General features: G+C 41.4%; 1 protein-coding gene across 3 annotated transcripts in view; it reads left to right on the forward strand.

Annotated features, from left to right (window-relative positions):
- Window positions 1-18,435, forward strand: part of MEGF10 (multiple EGF like domains 10) — an 87,376-nt gene extending 68,941 nt beyond the window's left edge. For 2 of the 3 annotated variants that reach the window (XM_059873929.1, XM_059873930.1), the window contains exons 17-25: window positions 2,350-2,478; window positions 3,561-3,689; window positions 5,526-5,654; window positions 6,144-6,380; window positions 7,312-7,439; window positions 7,602-7,725; window positions 10,879-10,923; window positions 12,853-13,059; window positions 13,955-18,435. In XM_059873929.1, coding sequence (XP_059729912.1) covers window positions 2,350-2,478; window positions 3,561-3,689; window positions 5,526-5,654; window positions 6,144-6,380; window positions 7,312-7,439; window positions 7,602-7,725; window positions 10,879-10,923; window positions 12,853-13,059; window positions 13,955-14,118 — 1,292 coding nt within the window. In that variant the 3' untranslated portion in view covers window positions 14,119-18,435. The remainder of the gene's footprint in view (window positions 1-2,349; window positions 2,479-3,560; window positions 3,690-5,525; window positions 5,655-6,143; window positions 6,381-7,311; window positions 7,440-7,601; window positions 7,726-10,878; window positions 10,924-12,852; window positions 13,060-13,954) is intronic. The other variant, XR_009490332.1, reaches the window with a different exon arrangement.
- The last annotated feature ends 449 nt before the right edge of the window (window positions 18,436-18,884 follow it).

The raw sequence follows: 18,884 nt of genomic DNA on the forward strand, positions 1-18,884 counted from the left end.
CATAGGTTAGTGCTCTGGCTGCACGGCCATCCCTGTCATCACTAAGCATTTGAAGATTTTGTTAAGAAATTTTTCACTATGCCTTTTTTTTTAAGTGCTTGTAACTCTGTGATGGATTTTCCTCTTCCTTTTATAAGAAGAAACAGATAGACATGTTTTCACAGATAGACATTTTTAGTGTCATTCTGCCTCACTCAATGAGTATTGTCTTCCTGTGCTGAACTCACTGGATTCTTCATTACTGCCTAAAAAGGAGAAGGGAAGGTCCTAGTTCTACTGTTTTTTGTAAAGTTACTTTATTAAGTAGTCACTCCCCATATGCCTGGATGGGTCTATGAGATTTACTAATTAGAGGAAAGAATTGTTTTAAGGAAGACTCTCACAAGAAGCATATCCAATCCCATAAGGTGCTAAAATCCACACAGTCTGAAGCACACACATGCCAAAATTTCACTCAACCCACTTTTGTGAATAAAAGAAGCTGCACCATACCCTGAAATGTCAGACATTGTGCTGGGATTTCCAGGGAAGTGCATTTTTTAATAACATGGCTCACTGGTTTATATCATTTATGGTTTGACTGGCCCAGGTTACCAGGCTTTGCACAAGTGCAGGGTAACATCTGGTCAGTTTGGGAAAAAAACCCAAAAAACAACATTCCAGGCTAAATTCTGTGAAGTGATTAGCATGCACAGCCCACTATGATACCAAAATAAATCTTGGGCCCATTCCGGTGAAAGCCAGTGGCTACAAAGGTCCCTGTTTTTATGGTAAAATAAGTAGGTAGTTGGGAGAGTAGCAGAATAGGGGTATTTAGGAAGAGGAGGGACTTACTCACTGCATCAATATCAAGAAAATGGTGCCAGCAATATGAATGGAAGTGTTTATTGAGGCTGTGCTCACAGACCATAACAGAGGAAGTTTATTTGCTTTGTATAAAGGCCTTTCGTTCACATGGAAAATAATGATTCCATTAATTTCTTTCAGAACTAGTGACCTTTTTTAAACTTCTAACCTTTTGCCTGTATGTGATTTACATTCCTTCGTAGCTGACCACTAATTTCAAACACAAAATAATAACAAAAAATAATTACAAGGCACAACTGGAGTGACAGTAATAAAAAAAACAAACTTAGTGGGTTTTTTAAATTCATCATAATATAATTTTTAATGAACTGAAATTTGGGGAAAAAAGGTGATACTTTGGAAAAGTACAGCCCACTTATACATTAATTATTATGCAAATGTTTAAAGGATTCAGGAGTTTTATTGATCTCAGGCAGCCAGATAAGTACAAAACAATAAGGAGTTACCCTTTTAAATTTACACAGGAATAAAACCAAGGCTTCATTGTCTGACCTCTTGCTTCTCTCCTACAAAATACAGATACTGTACTTCCATAAAACGATTTTTAAGTACTAAAGAATTCTTTCTTTTACTATTTCTTTTTGAAAGTACTGCTTTCTTTACTAAAGGAAAAAACTCCTCGAGATGAGAATCCTACTCAACAGAAAGGGTCTATTCTTAGAGTACCCTCTTCACTTAGTGATATTCTACCATGAAGAAAATTATCTTTTGCTGTCTCTGAATAGTAATTAGTATTTTGGAACCACTTCACAGTTTTAGTGGCAGCACATAGCATCAGATTCATCCATCATGACATTTCCAAAGCAGCCAGTAAATTCTGTCTCATAATGAGTCTACATGATTGTGCACAAAATAATCTCCATTCTGTGGATAATTACTTGGTGTTTAGAAATATTATATTGATTATTGGATAATTACTTGGTTTAGAAATATTATATTGATTATTGGACCCACAGAAGTAACTGAGTTAACCAGATTAAGGTACAGACCTGATTGTCTTCACCACATTTAGGCAAATACATGAAATTTAACAGCAGAAGCACAAGAAGCAGGCTCAAAATTGGATCTAAAGCTCTAGTCTGTATAGGAGTTTCCCTTTTCTCTGTTTTCCTTCACTTTTTGAGGTTTAAAAGCTGTATCATCTTGAATGTTTGCAGAGTAAAAAATAAGTGAAGAAAGGAAACCTAATGGCTTTCTCTGTGAGAAAGCTGCTGTGAGTGCCTTATTTACTGAGTATTGAGTATACATTTTTCATCCATTTAATATTTTTAAGCACTTTTTACCTGGAGTAAAATGATGCCTTAGCTGAAGTAAGTGAATAAATCTATGGCTGTTGGCTCAGAACAGAGCAGCCCAAACCATGAACTCGGGAGAAAAACAGCAAACAAAGCAGTGCTCTTGTGTGAATGGAAGCAGCTCTATTCATGTGCATCAAGGAACCTTTGTCATTTGAGGTTAATTAATTGCTCTGGGTTGTTCCAGCTTGCCCACCTTCCCACTGGGGACCAAACTGCATCCACACGTGCAACTGCCACAATGGAGCTTTCTGCAGTGCCTACGATGGGGAGTGCAAGTGCACCCCGGGCTGGACTGGCCTTTACTGTACACAGAGTAAGTGAATTTTGTGCTCATCCTTAGTCTGAACATCAGTGTTACAATTATCCTCCAGAACAGCTTGAACCTGGAATTCAAGTACTGATACAGAAGCTGTTTTTACTTAGAACCTTGAAAGATTATTTTACTAGACTGTTACATCATAATTTCTTCCAGAATTTTCTTCATGTAATAATACATTAGTACTGATTTCCCACCCCACCACCCCCCCCCAAGAGCTTTTTGTTAAAGTAAAGTAGCTGTGCAGTGACAGGGTATGGGTATCTGTCATTCATTACGTGCTGGCTAAGAGTTCATACGAAGTTTGAGAAATAAGAATTTAGAAATAAATATGAGTAAAGCTGACTTCTTATCTTTTTTGTATTACACTTTCAGTTCAGGTTGCCTCACTGACTGTGATCCTGGCCACAACCCCTGTATTCAGCCTCAAGAAAAATAGGACTGCTGACTGTATTTTGCATTCAGTGTTCAAATACGTGTTTTTCATAAAATCAGAACTTTGCTGTTTCAAATGAGTAATGTCATAGTGGCAGGAAATAACAGATACATAACAGGACCATATGGATGCAGTTCTGGGAGACATTCACTATGCTGGTTCAGCTGTCAGCTATCAGGGGTTTTTTGCTTCCTGCTGGTGAATAATGATCTCTTTGCAGTGAAGTGTCTTCTTCATACTGAAATGGTTTCTTTCTGAGTAGCTCAGGTACAATATGTTGTTTTGGCTTTTTAATGCTTTAGTACAAACCACGAAGGAAATATGGCCAGAGAGTCACTGACTGATGGGCAGACTCCCAGGGTGCCCCCAAATCTCTTTGGAAGCCCATTTCTTCAAGGAGCTGTCTTTTCAGAACCTCTGCTGCCAGCACCATTTCCCAACCTCATTTTTGCCTGATGTGTGTTTTAAACCACTCTACATGAGTTCTGTCGTGTACTGACAGAAGTCTCCGTTTCAGGAGCTGCAGAGTAAAAAATAAGTGAAGAAAGGAAATCCTCAGTAATACACCAAACCAGAATGTTTGTCTTCCACGCCCAGAGCAGCTGTTTCACCCCTCTCCCCCCTCCCTCTGCTTGTGTTGCAGGGTGTCCCCTGGGGTTTTTTGGGAAGGACTGTGCCTTGATTTGCCAGTGCCAGAATGGAGCCGACTGCGACCACATCAGCGGGCAGTGCACATGCCGGACGGGCTTCATGGGGCGGCACTGCGAGCACAGTGAGCACTCCCCTCCTTCTGCCTTGGGACACAGCCTCTGGCCTCCAGGGCCACTTCTGATGGGCACAGAGCTGGCCACAGTCTTTTCCAAACAGTTTAAAGCCCAACAGAATTAAGCTGTCACAATTTTCTCTTTTTTTGCACTGTGTATTAGCCGCTTTGGGCGTAACGCTAAAGGAACACCCAGTCACTCTGTCATGTAAAAGCAACAAAATGAATCCAAGGAATTGTCATTAGAATCCTGTGAAAGTAATGAAATGTATCCATCAGTACAAACCACAGTGACAGCTAATAGCTGGAAAACTGGTGGATGACATTATCCTTCACAGTGTGGTTTTACAGCGCAGCTGGTTTGTAAAAGTGTTGTAGGTGGCGTTTTGTTTTCATGTTTTCACACACACGTGTGGTTCTCTCCTCAGGAAGATCAGGGATAACACCACTGACATCACTGTTGTGTAATGTTGTGCAACATTAAAAGAATAATCAAGCCCATGAGCACAGGACTGTTTGTCCAACCTTTGCTGACTTTACAGGGCTCTGCTCCCAAATTTCTTCATTGGGATGATGTCTGTGTTCCTACTCAAAACATCACTAATGTTCAGGAAAAGATAACTTTTTAAGACAGTCTCTTGATGTCAAAACATCACTTTGAATAATTTGGCAAATCTAACTCTGTTACAGATTTTGTATTTTATCCTACAAGTTGATAATAATGATTTGGCAGCATTAAGCTACATGTTTTGGTATTCATTCTAATTCAGATCTTGAAATGCAAAAATATATTATGACATGCTGGGTTTTGGCCACCCATTTACCTCAGTATTTATAATATTGTTTTATTGAGTGTAATCAAGATAAGGAGGAGGTACATAAACATGAATTTTTTCACTTGAGTTGGGATTTGTCAAGACTGCAAGACTATTCTCTGGCACGCTTTATGTTACTTTATTTTTTAAATTATTCCAAATTAGGAATGCGTGAAAGATGAGTTAGATTCTTTTAAAAAGACAAAAGGCAGTAAATACTGTTGCAGGACTCTCAAGAAATTTCAGAAAAAGTAAAACCATCAGAACTACTGTACTGTGCCAGACCACATAGTACCAAGAGGTGGCAGTATAAAAGAAATTACTTTTATCGTGTAGGGTAATTCTCTACTAGGACACTTACACGAGGTAGGAGATACTTTGATCAGTAATTAAGTATTATATTCAAGTAATTCAAATAATTAAGTACAACTTCCCCACTTACTTTATTTTCCATAATTTAGCTTTTTTCTCCTGTCATTAGTTTCTCAGTGTGTACATTACAGTATCAGAGCATGCAATGAACAGCAGTTGTATTTCTCTGTAAATGTGTGGTGCATTTTAGACTCACTGTTAGGGCCCTTTCCTTTTTCTGCTTTACACCAACACAGCTGTCACACCACAGGACACCATCCAGGTGTCTGGCTCCACCTGTATGATAATGTGATTTTTCAGGCTCTGGGATCTGAGTCTTCTGGCTCTTTATTCACACCTTGCCCATTTCTTCACTGCCTTCTAGTTTCTAAAAAATTATCTTTTTTTGCCGTGTTTTTTTTTTTCCTTGATTCCTCGCTGCACTGCCTTAGTGGCATTGCAGGTGAAGCATGAGTACACATCTGAGCACAATTTCTCTCTCTCCTGCACACCGAGGAGGACACTCCTCTTAGGAGCATTTCCAGGAGAGATTTGCTGCTGATGACACATTGCCACCTGCTGCCCACGGACAGGAACGTGTGGGGTTGGACTCCTGTGGTGCTGCAGAGCTGTAACTCCAAACTTTATTGAGATTTTGCTTGCTTTTTGTCCTGTGCAGAGTGTCCCCAGGGCACGTATGGGTATGGATGCCGCCAGATCTGTGACTGCCTGAACAACTCCACCTGTGACCACATCACAGGGACCTGCTACTGTAGCCCAGGCTGGAAAGGGGCCAGGTGTGATCAAGGTAAAGCCCAGACAGAATCAAATTTAATTTCATACAGAAACTGGCTTCACCTATTGAACACCATCTCTCTGTCATTCATTAAATAAATCTGACAGGTGTTTTTTTTTTTTTTAAGTAGCCCATTCTGTTAATTCCGTAAGTTTTTGAGGCTTTAAATTAGATTAGTGGTAATTAACTGGAACAAAGTAACTGGAGTGTGGATTTGCATGAAATTCCAGGGCAGTGCTGCTCTAAGGTGCTGATGGAGCATGGGCTTTACCAACTCTGTTCTTTTGCCCAAAGAATGTTCTTACTTTTTCAAATTCATGAAAACATCTCTTTTCTGAAAGTGAAAATTCTGAGTGTTTTTCCTTAAATTTAGGACTGGTTTCTGGGAGAGTTCTATTCTATCCTTACTAAATACAGTTAGATTTAGAAGTGAAATTTTGTCTCCTGCTCCTAACACTCCCTCTGAGTTTATGCCATTTATTTTCACTTCTTCTATTCCAGCTGGTGTGATTATAGTGGGAAACCTGAACAGCCTGAGCCGTACCAGCACTGCCCTCCCTGCTGACTCCTACCAGATAGGAGCCATAGCTGGCATCATCATTCTTGTCCTAGTTGTGCTCTTCCTGCTGGTGCTGTTCATCATTTACAGGCAGAAGCAGAAAGGGAAGGAGACACACATGCCCACTGTGACCTACACCCCTGCTATGAGGGTCATCAATGCAGATTACACCATTTCAGGTATGTCATGTTTGGAATACTTGTTTTTCCCCTCCATCTCTTGGCTTTGTGCTCAGATCTGCCCCTTAACAGGGCTTGAATTCACATATTTCTGCTCTTTGATACCATGAAGGTGGCACACCCTGGCAAAATGTCTTAATTGTAAAGAAAAGTGGCAGTGTACCTCGCTTTCCTGTGCAACATTTTACACCCTCAACCTTTTTTTCTGCATTAAACATGAACATTTCTGTCCTCTATGCCTGCTCTTATATGGTTGGAATGTGGCATAATCTGGTTTGTACAAGGGACTTTAAATTCAGTGCCAACAGTTTGAATAGAGGAAGAGTGTAGAAAATCAAGATTTCATGCTATCTGTGACAAGATTTTGTAGAGAAACAGACAGCAAAAGGTTTGTAGGGAAGGAGCAATGGAATAAAAAGAGTTTTTGACCTATTATAGTGCCTGTGAGTGGGATTCAATGGGTACATGAAACTTGAAGTAATGGTGCCTTCTGAACACCACTGTCAAGGAAAGCAGCATCTGAAGAAAGCACCAGAAAGACTTGTCAGAGTTAAGAAAAAGCAAATCAGCAAAGGCCCTGGTGTTCTTGAAGCACCAGAAAATGTTGGTGCAGACTTGATGGACAAGTGACTGCAGTGATGGCTAGAAAGGAAAAACAGAGCAAGGGACCACAGCAGAGAGAGGAGTTAAGTTAGCAGGTTACACTTGTGAATGCTCCTTGCTAAAAGTGAGGACATGACTTGTCACTTACTGCCCTGCATCTCTCATTTCTTGGAATGAATAAAAGATACTTAGATTTGTGTTTGCTGGTTTTTTGGGGTTTTTTTTAAGAAACTACGTCAGATTTGGAAATCAGAGCAGCACTCTAAAAAATGTATCTTAAGAAAGAAATTCCATGTTTTTGATCATTTTCCTTTCTTTTTCTTTCCAGAAACCATCCCTCATACCAATGGTGGAAATGTCAACAGCCACTATTTCTCTAACCCCAGTTACCATACTCTGACTCAGTGCTCCAGCCCCCCTCATGTCACCAACATGGAGAGACTGACCTTGGCAAAGGTAAAGCAGGAAAACATGGAAATTTCTGGCAGTCTTTAGTTTATTTTACATTGTTCCCTAATCTCTCCAATTTGCTTTAGTTTTGCTCTTCTTGATTACCACCTGGAAATTCAGCATCTTCCCTTCAATTTCAGTTTTATTACCTCTCTTTCTTTGAAATAGGCAAAAACCAGCCAGCTGTTTGTGAACCTGAAAAATATGGAGCCTGGAAAACGAAGTGCTGTCATGGACTACACAGGAACACTGCCAGCAGACTGGAAACATGGTGGCTACCTCAATGAGCTTGGTAAAAATAAAAAAAAAGAAAGGAGGAGAATGGGAATGTTATTCACTGTATGTGGGAAGCATCCCTTAAGGCAGGAAGAGATTAAAAAGAGACCCCTTGTGAGGAATGGAGGAAGAGGTTTTGATGCCCAGTGCAGACACGACATGTAAAATACCTCATTTTTATTAAAAGATTTGCTTAATCACTAGTTTCATAGAACAGTGGGGTTTTTACAGTAAGGGTCTGCTTGGACAAAATTACAAATTCTTATCAAATAAAGGAAAGGTTGCATATATTCTTTTTTTTTTTTTTTAATCACCACAAGATGCAATCAGTGGTTTAAAAAGTATTTTTTCATTACCTGAGCCATTTCAGGTGTAAATAGTAGATCTTCCCAGCTAAGCCTCCTGTTTGCTAAAAGAGCATTGTCTTTAAGAAGAGAAATTCCCAAGAAATGGTGAGAGTTGCTGTATCCTGCTTTCTGCTGTCTTTTCACCCTCTTCCACTCTCATGCATTCCGAAAAGGCTGGACTGCACTGCCCAGTGAAAGCCTTAAAAAGGATTTTCAGTGGCAGTATAAATCAGAAAATTTGATTACCTTCATTTCTGGTACTTACATGTATCAGACCCTGGGATTCAGAACAACAGTATGCAGCACTTTTTGGTTTTTTTCTTGCTCTACCCCAACCTTGGTCAAACCACAATTCAGGCTCAGATCTGTTGTGTTTGGTTTGGGATTTGTTTTTTTGGGTTGGTTTGTTGTTTTTTTTTTTTCCAGGAAAGGATTTCAGTCATAATGCTCAACATTCAGTTTTATATTTTCTTAGAACATTTGAACTTGCACTAAATGCTCCTGAGAGACACTTGCTGTGGTTAAGCCAAGGCAGGAGATCTTGAGCAACAGGGAGGTTCTAGAGGACTGGATGAATGCTGATAGTGTGTATGTTTGCTAGAAAATAAAATAGAATTACTTGGGTAACTCAAGGCTAGTGACCAGAGCATTAAACTTGTAAAAACAACAGCACAGGTGACATGAGATCTAGTAAATAAAGATGAGGTAGGAATAAAATTAATTATGTGTAGGTCTCCTTAAAACAGTATCACTTTCCTCTTGAAAACCACTCATTTTGTTTACATAGTGCATGGATATAAAAGCCATTTCAGGCTTTTATAATGCCACTAGCATAGTCCCACAGTACAGCCTAATTAAAAATGAGCTCTCCACATTTGAAAGCTATTTGGATAGATCAGTAACCAGGAAAATGCCAGGTCTCTGAAGACAGCTGTTGTGCTCTGCTGTTTACTTTTATTGAGAGAAATCAGTGACTAACAGGTAATTACAGAGCTGTAGATTGAGGTGCAAGTTGTTCAGGCCACTGGGGGTGGAACAGGGTGTCATGGTCTGAGCCTGGCGAAATGCCAGTGCTTCCATGAGAAAACCTCTTTTCCTGGTATCTGCTGTGAGATGTGATCAGAGACAGAGAAGAGCAGGCTCTAACTTATGATTGAAAGGAAAAAAAAACTTTATTAACATAGAACTACAGGGAAAAAAAAAAACACACAGAACACGGGATGAAAACCTTCCAAATTTCCTCCTCCTCCCCCCACCAAATTTCTTAATTCCGCTGCCACCCTTTGGATAATCAATTCTCAGTTCTTTGAGAAGAGAGGAGTCCCTCTTGCACTACAGACTTCACCCAGGAAACAGTCGAAACTTCTCGTGTCTCTGTGTCACGTGTGGCACCGCCCGGAGAACATTTTGCCATCGTGACCTCTTCCTTCCATGTCCAGTGCTCTCACCACTGCACATGGACCAGAGCTGCTTCTAGGGTTTTTCCCTTTAAGGATGCTTTGTCCAGTTCCAAAAAAAAGAGCACAGTCCCTCTCCTTTTGGGACACCTGTCCCCCCCATGTTTCACCCCCTGGGGCTGAGGGGTCTCTCGAACAGAGATCATCTTCCTCTTCTTCTTCATCAAAGACGGAGGGTACCACCACAACCCTCCTCCACCCTTCGTCTCTGTTCACACACCTTCACATCACCGCACTCTCCTGGCTCTGAGCCATTGCCTCCCCCTAGGATGCAGTCTCTGTGTCACAGGAACTCAAGGGTTCTGTCCATAGCTATCCAAGAAAAGTCCAGCCAAAAGCCACTCCATCATCTCCTCCCACCTAGAATTCTTCTCAACTTTTCTCAATCTCACCAACTCCAGGAGGAATCAGCATTTGCAAGGTTTCCATCGTCCCAAGAAGGGTTAAAAGTCTCAGGCTCTGCCGGTTTGGTTCATGAACTCCCACGGCTGGCTGCCCTGCTGGGCACCCCCCCTTCTCCTTCACTCCAGCCGCGCTATCACAAGCACAGTCTGCTCTCCTCTCTCTCCCTCCGGGGGGGGGGGGGAATGGGGGATGGCTGCCCGAAGCCCTCGCAGTGCAATGCTCCTCCACCCTTCGGCCCAGACCTGGCCTACCTCCCTCCGGCCGCATGGCTCCCCTCCCCCCTGCCCAGTTTAGAGCTGGACAGGGGAGAGGTCTCCTTTGGTCCAGGGCCGGAACTCAAAAGGAACTTCCAGTGGGAGTTCACAGCTTTTAACCCCTGTGTTCTCAGAGGCGTATCCATGCCCTCAGTGGACAAACCAGGTGCCAATATTAAAATCTGGACACCGATTGGCGTGACCACACCATCCCAAAAAAACTATTTCCTCTCAAACCACGACACAGGGTGACCCTGATTTAGGAGTGATTAAATTTGGAAGCAGAGAAATGAGAACTGGAGCAAGCTCTGCACACCCTAACATTTTCAGGTGAAGGTGGGATGCCTCTTCGGTAGGTAGGGTTTATCCATATCAAACAAACAAACAAAAAAGCTTCAGTCCAACAGCACTTGCTAGGATTGTTCAAGAGTGAGTAACTGGCATTATGTGAGGTCAAATTTTAGATAATGTAATGGGTTCTTATGACCCACCTCCCCTGTTCCTGTTGGAAAATGTGGAAACAAATAGTACAAGTTTCTGCACCCCCATCCTGGGCATTTCCACAGGATTCTTGTGAAAGAATTATTCAGCTAGGGCAGAAATGAGTCCCAAGGCAATTCTTAAACATTTACAAGCTGTTGTCTAATCACTTTTGTTTTCTTTGGTTTTAAAACTGCTCCATTTTTTTGTATCATTTTCTCCTCAGGTGCTTTTGGACTTGATAGGGGATATGTGGGGAAGTCCCTGAAAGGTGAGGTTGTTTTCTGATGTATTTAGATGAAAGTACATAGACATGCTTTTTATTCTTCCCAATTACCTTTGGTTTCTAGGTGAAGAGAATATAAAAAATCATTCTGGAACTAAATTTTTCCTAGACACTGAATCAATCCATGATTGGTTGGATTGCTGGTGTGGGTTTTTTTATCTTTTTTTTTTTTTTTTGAAGGGAGGTTGTTGGATTTTTTTTTTTTAACCAACAAAACCACAAACCAAGCCATTTTAAGCCCCGTGTGTCACACAGATAAATGTTTTTAAATGTCATTCTTCAGTCACCACACAGCTCAATTCTAGACTGGAGAACACATGCTGCCTCTGCTGAAAGGCTTTAAAAGTCAGTTCCACCTGCAGCTGGCATGGTCTGCATGACCACAAACCTTCACCACATCCACTGCAGTCCCTTGGAAAGGATATCAAAGTACAGAGACACAGACAGGAATGAAAAGCTTCCGAAATTCAGGGTAGTGATCTGGTATTTTGATCTTCTGAATTATCCAGTTTCCTCATAAGACTTTACATTGTACCACCCTGCTGTGTGTCAGCATTTGTGGTACCTGATCAGGGCATGCCAAGGGTGCCTGGATATCCAAGCAATGGAAAAGGTGTAGCAAAGTTCATGTGAATGACGAGTTAGACACATTGACAGAAAGCAGCTGGTTTGTCCCCTCTTGTACAACAGGGTACAATTAAACTGACACAGTGATTTCTTACACCTGGTTTTTCCTGCCCTTGGGTCACAACAACCCCCTGCAGCTCCAGGCTGGGGCAGAGGGGCTGGAAAAGGCCCTGGGGGACTGTGCCAGCTGTGGGGTGGCAGCAGGAGCAGGGCAGTGACCATCCCTGTGATGGCACTGCTGAGGCCACACCTCAAATCCTGGGGGCAGCCTTGGGCCCCTCACAAGACAAACATTGAGACATTGCATATCAGGAAAAAATCCCTTCCTGAAAGGGTTGTTAAGCATTGCCACGGGCTGCCAAGGGAAGTTGTGGAGTCACCACACCCAGGGGGATTGAAAAGATGTGGAGATTTGGCACTTAGGAATGTGGTTAAGTGATGGATTTGGCAGTTGTTGCAGAAATGGTTGGACTCAATGACCTGAAAGGTCTTTTATAATGTAAACAGTTCTACACTTCAATGATTACAGAAAGTCCAATTCAAATGAGTCACAAAACCATGAGCACCCACCCACCGACAGGTCCACCAAGGTCAGTCTCATCTTGGATATGGAGTCAGGAATGAGCTAAGAAGTCTCATGTTAAATAACACATTATATCACAAAGTAACACAAACACCACAAAATCACTTCCAGCACAAGCAAATACATCTCTGAAACCAGTGATTCATCCTTCAGTCAAATCCTGACATCACAAGCCACCTGATGTTTCTTTGCCTCTTCTCCTGCATGTGCCTAACAGAAGCTTAGAAGAAGCTGGTTACTCTTTTTGTGTATTCAGATACTCAAACTTTGCACCACCCACCCTAGAAATAAATCATGCCATTTGCCCAGACACTGCTCTTGGGAGCAGTCTCCAATCAGTTCATTTAAGTGTCCTCAGTTCAACACCTGGAGGGGCACAAAGTGTTCTGAAGTGTTGGTAAAAATTGATTCTACAGCTTATCTCTACCATTATCCCTAAATAATGCTAGGCACTATTTTAACCAGAATTGAAGATGCTTGGATTTTGCAGCAGTAATGAAGTCCATTAAAGAGCATAGCAGCTGAGATGCTTCCACTGATTGTTGCAAATAATTTTGAGGTGTAACAACTGGTTTCCATTTAAATATTCACTTCTGAGTGACTTTTTAGAACCCAGCATGAAACAAAACCCTTTTATATTTTTTGGTGGCAGTCTCCATAGCACGCAGCATGCTCGAGACAGTCGCGTGTTTTTCTTTTTGTAGATCTGGTGAAGAACTCAGAGTACAATTTAAGTAATTGCTCACTGAGCAGCTCTGAGAACCCCTATGCTACTATCAAAGACCCACCAGCTCTGGTGCCAAAGAGTTCAGAATGTGGCTACGTGGAAATGAAGTCCCCGGCACGTCGCGACTCGCCCTACGCCGAGATCGCCGGCTCTGCCACAGCCAGCAAGAACGTGTATGAAGTTGGTAGGTACAAAATCCACCTCTGGATGCTGGGGGTTAGGAACAAAGAGCACAGGGCTTTTTTAATCTTTGATTCAGTTTCATCAAAACACGTGAAAACCAGTGGAAAAACAAAATTACGCAGTCAGATTCTGTGTTCTGCCCAAAAACTGTAACAACAGTGTTTTTACTAATTTGGTGTAGTTCACAGAAACAGGGTTTGAAGTACCTTCAGCTCTGCTCTGTCACCTACAGGTACCTCTGAATTACTCTGGTGTGAAAGCTTTCCTTTCACCAACAGCATAAGAAAAGTTTAGCATTTGATTGCAATGTAGTTCAGCTCTCAGTTAGACTGAATGCAGCTGGAGTTACGTATGGGAGGGTTGAAATTCTGTTTCCTTCTTTTGATCAGAATAAAATAGCATCTTCGCCCACAGACATAGTGTTCCACTTATATGGGGCCTACCTAGTTGCCATATTTATTTAGTTACAGGGAACTTTGGGGTCCTGTGGAGTGGTAGCTATCCTGATCATCCCTGGGCTGTAATAAATTGGGTCCAGTGTCACTGGATATATTTTCCTTTTCTGCATGCAATTAGAGGTCACTGAAATCCATCAATATACCCATTCTGCTTTTAAGGACTGTTACAAAGTCTTGATTAAAACCCTCAAATTCAGGTTGTTGTTTGGTTTGGTTTTTTTTTAATTTGCTGAAATTAAAGTCACATAAAGAAGAGATGCTCTCTTGTTTCTGTCAGTAAAGACACTCATGGCAGGGCCCTGCTGCAAGTGTGAAGCAAAAACACCAAGCTGTGTTTCTACAGCTGCATTTCAGGACTTAGGGCGATGAGGAATCTGAAACTGAAAAAAAGTATCAGTGTTTTCCCCGGAGTTGAGTGTGTGCTCTCTCTCCTCACAGAGCCCACGGTGAGCGTTGTCCAGGGCGCGTTCAGCAGCGGTGGCGGGCGCCTCGGCCAGGATCCCTATGACCTCCCAAAAAACAGCCACATTCCCTGCCACTACGACCTGCTCCCCGTCAGAGAGAGCCCCACGCCCTCCACAGAGGGGGTCAGCAGCAAATGACCCCGCAAGGAGCTGATGCCTGCAACCCTGGGACTCTCAAGGGGCAGAGTGGCACAGTCGTGCTCCTTCCTCTCTCGTTTACCATCTCTCTTGGCTCCTGATCTGTCCTGCAGATAATTGCTGTACCTTAAGCAGAATCTCAGCACGAGGTCTGTATTGCTTATACAAGTGACAGATGGACAAATGCCACACTCTGGGGATCCTGATTATTCTTTTTTTTTTTTTTTCATGGCAGTAAATTTTATAGAAACAGGTATGCAACACATTTATACTGTAATATACTGGCTTAAAAAAAATAGTAGTTAGCAGATTCGTATTGATAACATCACATTTTAGCAACTTCAAATATAGGTTTCATGTCTGTCATGTTCCAGAGTAGTAATACTCCCAGGACAGTGCAATTTACCAAATACCACTTCGTACAGGTGATCTGATTCACCAGTTACTCACTAGTAGAAGGAAAACTGCCTTGCCAAATTTTGCCTTCCATTCTCATCTTTAGTCAAGACATATTACAAGAAACAAGATCTGATGGGGATAAGGAAGCACAATGTTGCAGTTGTTTGGGAAATCCACCATCAGGCTTTGATGTCCATTGCAGGTGGTGGATGTTGTTGGCTTGAATAGTTCTGGAGATAAATTAATTGCATACATCAATATTTACATGATGCTTCAAGATCTCTTAGTACTGTAGACCCAGCACCAATCTTCAACAAGTATTTTGCTACAGTTCAGCTTCATACGTTGCAGTTCTGGCCACTGTTTTCTGCCACACACAAACTAATAATCCACAACATATCAGTTATTACTTCAAAAAAGATGTAAATTGAATCAGTTTATTTTGTCACCACGGACTGATTACGTAAGGAGTGGACAAAGGTGATGACTTCTGTAAATCTTAACTGCAAGGAAGGGTTTACATTTTATAAAAAGGTAGTAATAATGACTGTAATATAGGATAAAGATAGTCAAGTGTTCTGACTTTTTTTTTTCTTCAAAATAATTAAGCAAACTCTGTGCATACTTGCTAAAAAGGCACCTTTTCTTTTTTTATAGTTGATGTAGGGAAACACATGCTTAAGCTGGTCTTTTGCATTGCTAATAATGTGACACATGTACCCCCCCACCTTCATTAACTTCTCTCTCCATTTTTACGCTGTGTGTCTGTGTTTTTAGTGAACTAGCTTGTAACTGAAAAAATATTCTTGTGTGTGTGTGTGTGTGTGTGTCCATTTCTTTTGCATTTTTGCCAACTGGCCTTTTGTTTGTCCAGTTCAAGGGACCTCTGGGCAGAGCAAGAGGGTCAAAGTAAGAATTCACAGTGATGTCAATTAGGGGTGATTAAAAAATACCTGACAGTTCAGGCTGATTCATTATTCAGGGGAAGAAAATCAAGGTGTTTTTTGTTGAGAATGACAACAAGAACGCAGAAGAAAAGTAAAAAACAGTTCCTCCTTAAACTTTACCTTATTCGGTGGATCATATGGATGGAGACCATCCTCCCAAAACAGCCCCTTTTTCCCAAAAGAGGCTTTCAGTCCTTCCAAAATAGTCTGTTACAAGCTGCACGATTCAGTGGAAATTAAATTCACCAAGGGATCCGTCCATTGGACAGAATTTTCCCCAAACATGTCAACCTGAAGATAACATGGTTGTTATAGATTAGATACCCTCTCTCAGTGAAAAGGTATTTTTAGGAAGCTGAGACTGAGGTGTGTCTTGGTTTGGATAAGACAGGTGCCTGCTAAAGAAGGCAGGAGTTTCCCCTGAAATGGAGAATGCAAACCCTCCCCACCCCTCCAAATTGCTATGAATTTTAAATTAAGGGGCTCTCAGGCAACAAAAAAATACGGGAGCAGGAAATAACAGTTCTTTAATAGGGAAGGGGGGAAAAAACCATAAAATGATAAAAACAATGCAGTACACTAAAATGACAGAGTCAGAACTCAACCTGACACCCTGTTGGTCAGGGTGCTGGCAGCAGTCCAATTGGAAAAGTGGCTGCAGTCCTCCTGAGGTGTCAGGTGTGGTTCTGCTGGAGCAGGGGGTCCTGTAGAAAAAGGGTGATTCTTCCTCCGCAGATCCGTGGAAGTAGAAGCAGCTGCTATTCCTCTGGTGAATCCAGTGGAGAAGCTGTGCTGGTGTGTCAGAATCTCCTGATTATATCTGGATAGCAATGCTCGGCTCCTCCCTCTGGGCGGAGCATCTCCCAATGGGATGTTACAGTTCTTATCAGCCATGCAGTGACATTCAATAGCCTCTTATCACGGGATGCCCCCTGCTGAGGGAGGAGTGATTGTGATCTCTCAGGGAGAGAGATAAGGGGAAATTGCCCACTTAACACCTAGACAACTGCCATACAGATGGTAATAGAATACATCCTGCCTTGCAATCCAGAACAAGGTGCCAGCATTTATTGTGACCTGGCAGTGCCTCTGCTGCACCTGGTCCTGAGGGTTGGTGTGTCACGGGTGGATGGGGAGAAAGATCCTGGCTGTTCTGCAGTTCCCTGGGCAGTTCTGGTACATCCTTGGAATAAAGCATTCCATTACCTTTGGATTTGGAAAGTAGAGATATTAGCTAGGAGATTTCTAAGGCTCCTTGCCATTTAATCCCTGTCTAAAATGAAGTATTGATTGGGTTTGTTTGCATCCAGATGAAATGTAGAGCTACTGGTATATACATTTTTTTTGTACTGTGTGAAGCAGACTTTAAAATAAAACCTTTCTTCTCTAAAGCCATGAATACAAATTGCTGCATTTAACAACTGGGAGTTCACTAAAAGTTCTTGCTCTTTTTGAAGACCATTAGGTAAATTATCTTCATCATTCAAACAATTCTTTTAACATGGAAAAGGGAAGAGCTGAATAAATGTTGGGAGGTTTTTAAAATTTCCAGCATGTCACATATCCTCAAGTGAAATATTCAGTCAAATATTCATGAAGATAGATTGAGTTTACTGTCATTTTGCTTATTGTGTGTGTTCTAAATGTACACATGACTGAGGTCTGCCTTCCTGCATGTGGTTGAAACTCCTGCTCTGTAGTCAGCAGCAGCAATGTCTCCATAAATCTGAGCTGGATCTGCAGTACATGCAGGGCAGGCAAATGGCTTGTGAATTTACTTCACAGGATGATGCCTGGTGAGGTGCTCAGAACACTGATTTCCTGGAGTGCACTCTGCTCTCAGCTCCAGGGACCCCCATCTCAATCCTGGTGACTGCCAGACAGCTCTTCTGTAGATCCCCCTGTGTTCTTCACACAATTCAGACACTTCTGCTGGAGGTGCATTCTGTACTGTGGAGGAGCCTGAAAGGCTCAGGGGATGGAGCAGTTTTAGCCAGCACTCAGAGAAGTGGCTTCACTTCACCACAGACAGGGATGGAAAGGGATGCCTTGCCTCGATATATTCACCTTGCAATAGTGACAAAATGTAGCATTGAAGATGGAGGTGGCTCTCCCCTAGCAACGTGTCAGCATTTTAATAAAAGGCTGCACCAAGTTAATAGCTGACTTTAAAGTAGTGAGTATAAACTTTAGGCTTTAAATACTGTAGGCATTATTAATTCAGGCCACTTTGAAGCATAACAAACCCCACGGCTTTCTGCTACATCCAAGATTTTAATCACAACAGACTGGTACACATAAAATCTGTCCTTATCTTGATCTACCCAGAGAACTTCCAGTAACTTTAATTGGAGATCCACATGCAGATTACGGGAAGGAAGACTTCATTGTGCTCACACTTTCTGCTGAGACAATCTGCAAGTTCATACTAAAGTGAAGTTAGGATAAAATCAAAAGCAAGGAATGTGTTACTCTAAATATATTGGATTTTCAAGTACACTAACAACAATTTTTTATCCAATATGTGTCCAAATAGTAATTCTTACACCGAAGCTCCTAAGTCCAGACTGAAGATCACAGAGCTAGTTTTGACAAAAAATGCTTTATATTAAAGATTGTATATACAGTATCTGAAATTACTGAAAACAAATGAGTGTATGTTTATCAATTACTGTAGAGAAAACGTGTCATTTGATACACTCATCCCAGTGCTAGAGCACTAAACATAACTTTTCAGTCTTTTAGCCCACAAGACTTCACTTTGATATGATTGAACTGTATTATATTTTTAAAGAAAACCTATCAAGTATGCCTGGCTTTTTTTTTTCCTTAGATGTAACAAAAAAGGTGTTTTGTTGTGAAAACATATATATCTTTTCCAAAGATGACTGATGTTCATCATTCTCCCTTTCACTACCATATATTTCACTTCACATCCCTGTAGGTTAATACAATAAAGTTTCTAATGAAAGATGAGAAGTGCTTTGATTTTTTTACTTTGTTGTTCATTTGCCTACAGGAGCTCTTGAAATAGCACAGGAAATGTATGAAGTGTCATTTTTGCTCTCATGGTTCAATCCCAGCTGGCAGCTGGGTACCATGTGGGTAGTTACTCTCTCCTCCAGGGGGGACTAGAGGAAACAAAACTCTGTGGGTTGAAATAAGAACAGTTTAATACCTGGAAGAAAATAAATTACTAGTACTGATTGTAATACTGAAACAAAAAAGTTCATAGTAGAGGTCTAATGTTTCAGATTTTAAAAGCTACAATCCAGTGCTGTAAAAGTATAGTTCTACTTTCCAGGCTTATCTGTGCAAATCTGAAAATCTCAGTATTCCTTCAACGCTGTTGAAAGGAGGCTTGATCCTAAGTGATTGACTTGTTTTACAGTCAAATGGCCATGTTATTAATAAAAAAGT

Source organism: Haemorhous mexicanus, chromosome Z (assembly GCF_027477595.1).
Source record: "Haemorhous mexicanus isolate bHaeMex1 chromosome Z, bHaeMex1.pri, whole genome shotgun sequence".
Classification (NCBI taxonomy): Eukaryota; Metazoa; Chordata; class Aves; order Passeriformes; family Fringillidae; genus Haemorhous; species Haemorhous mexicanus.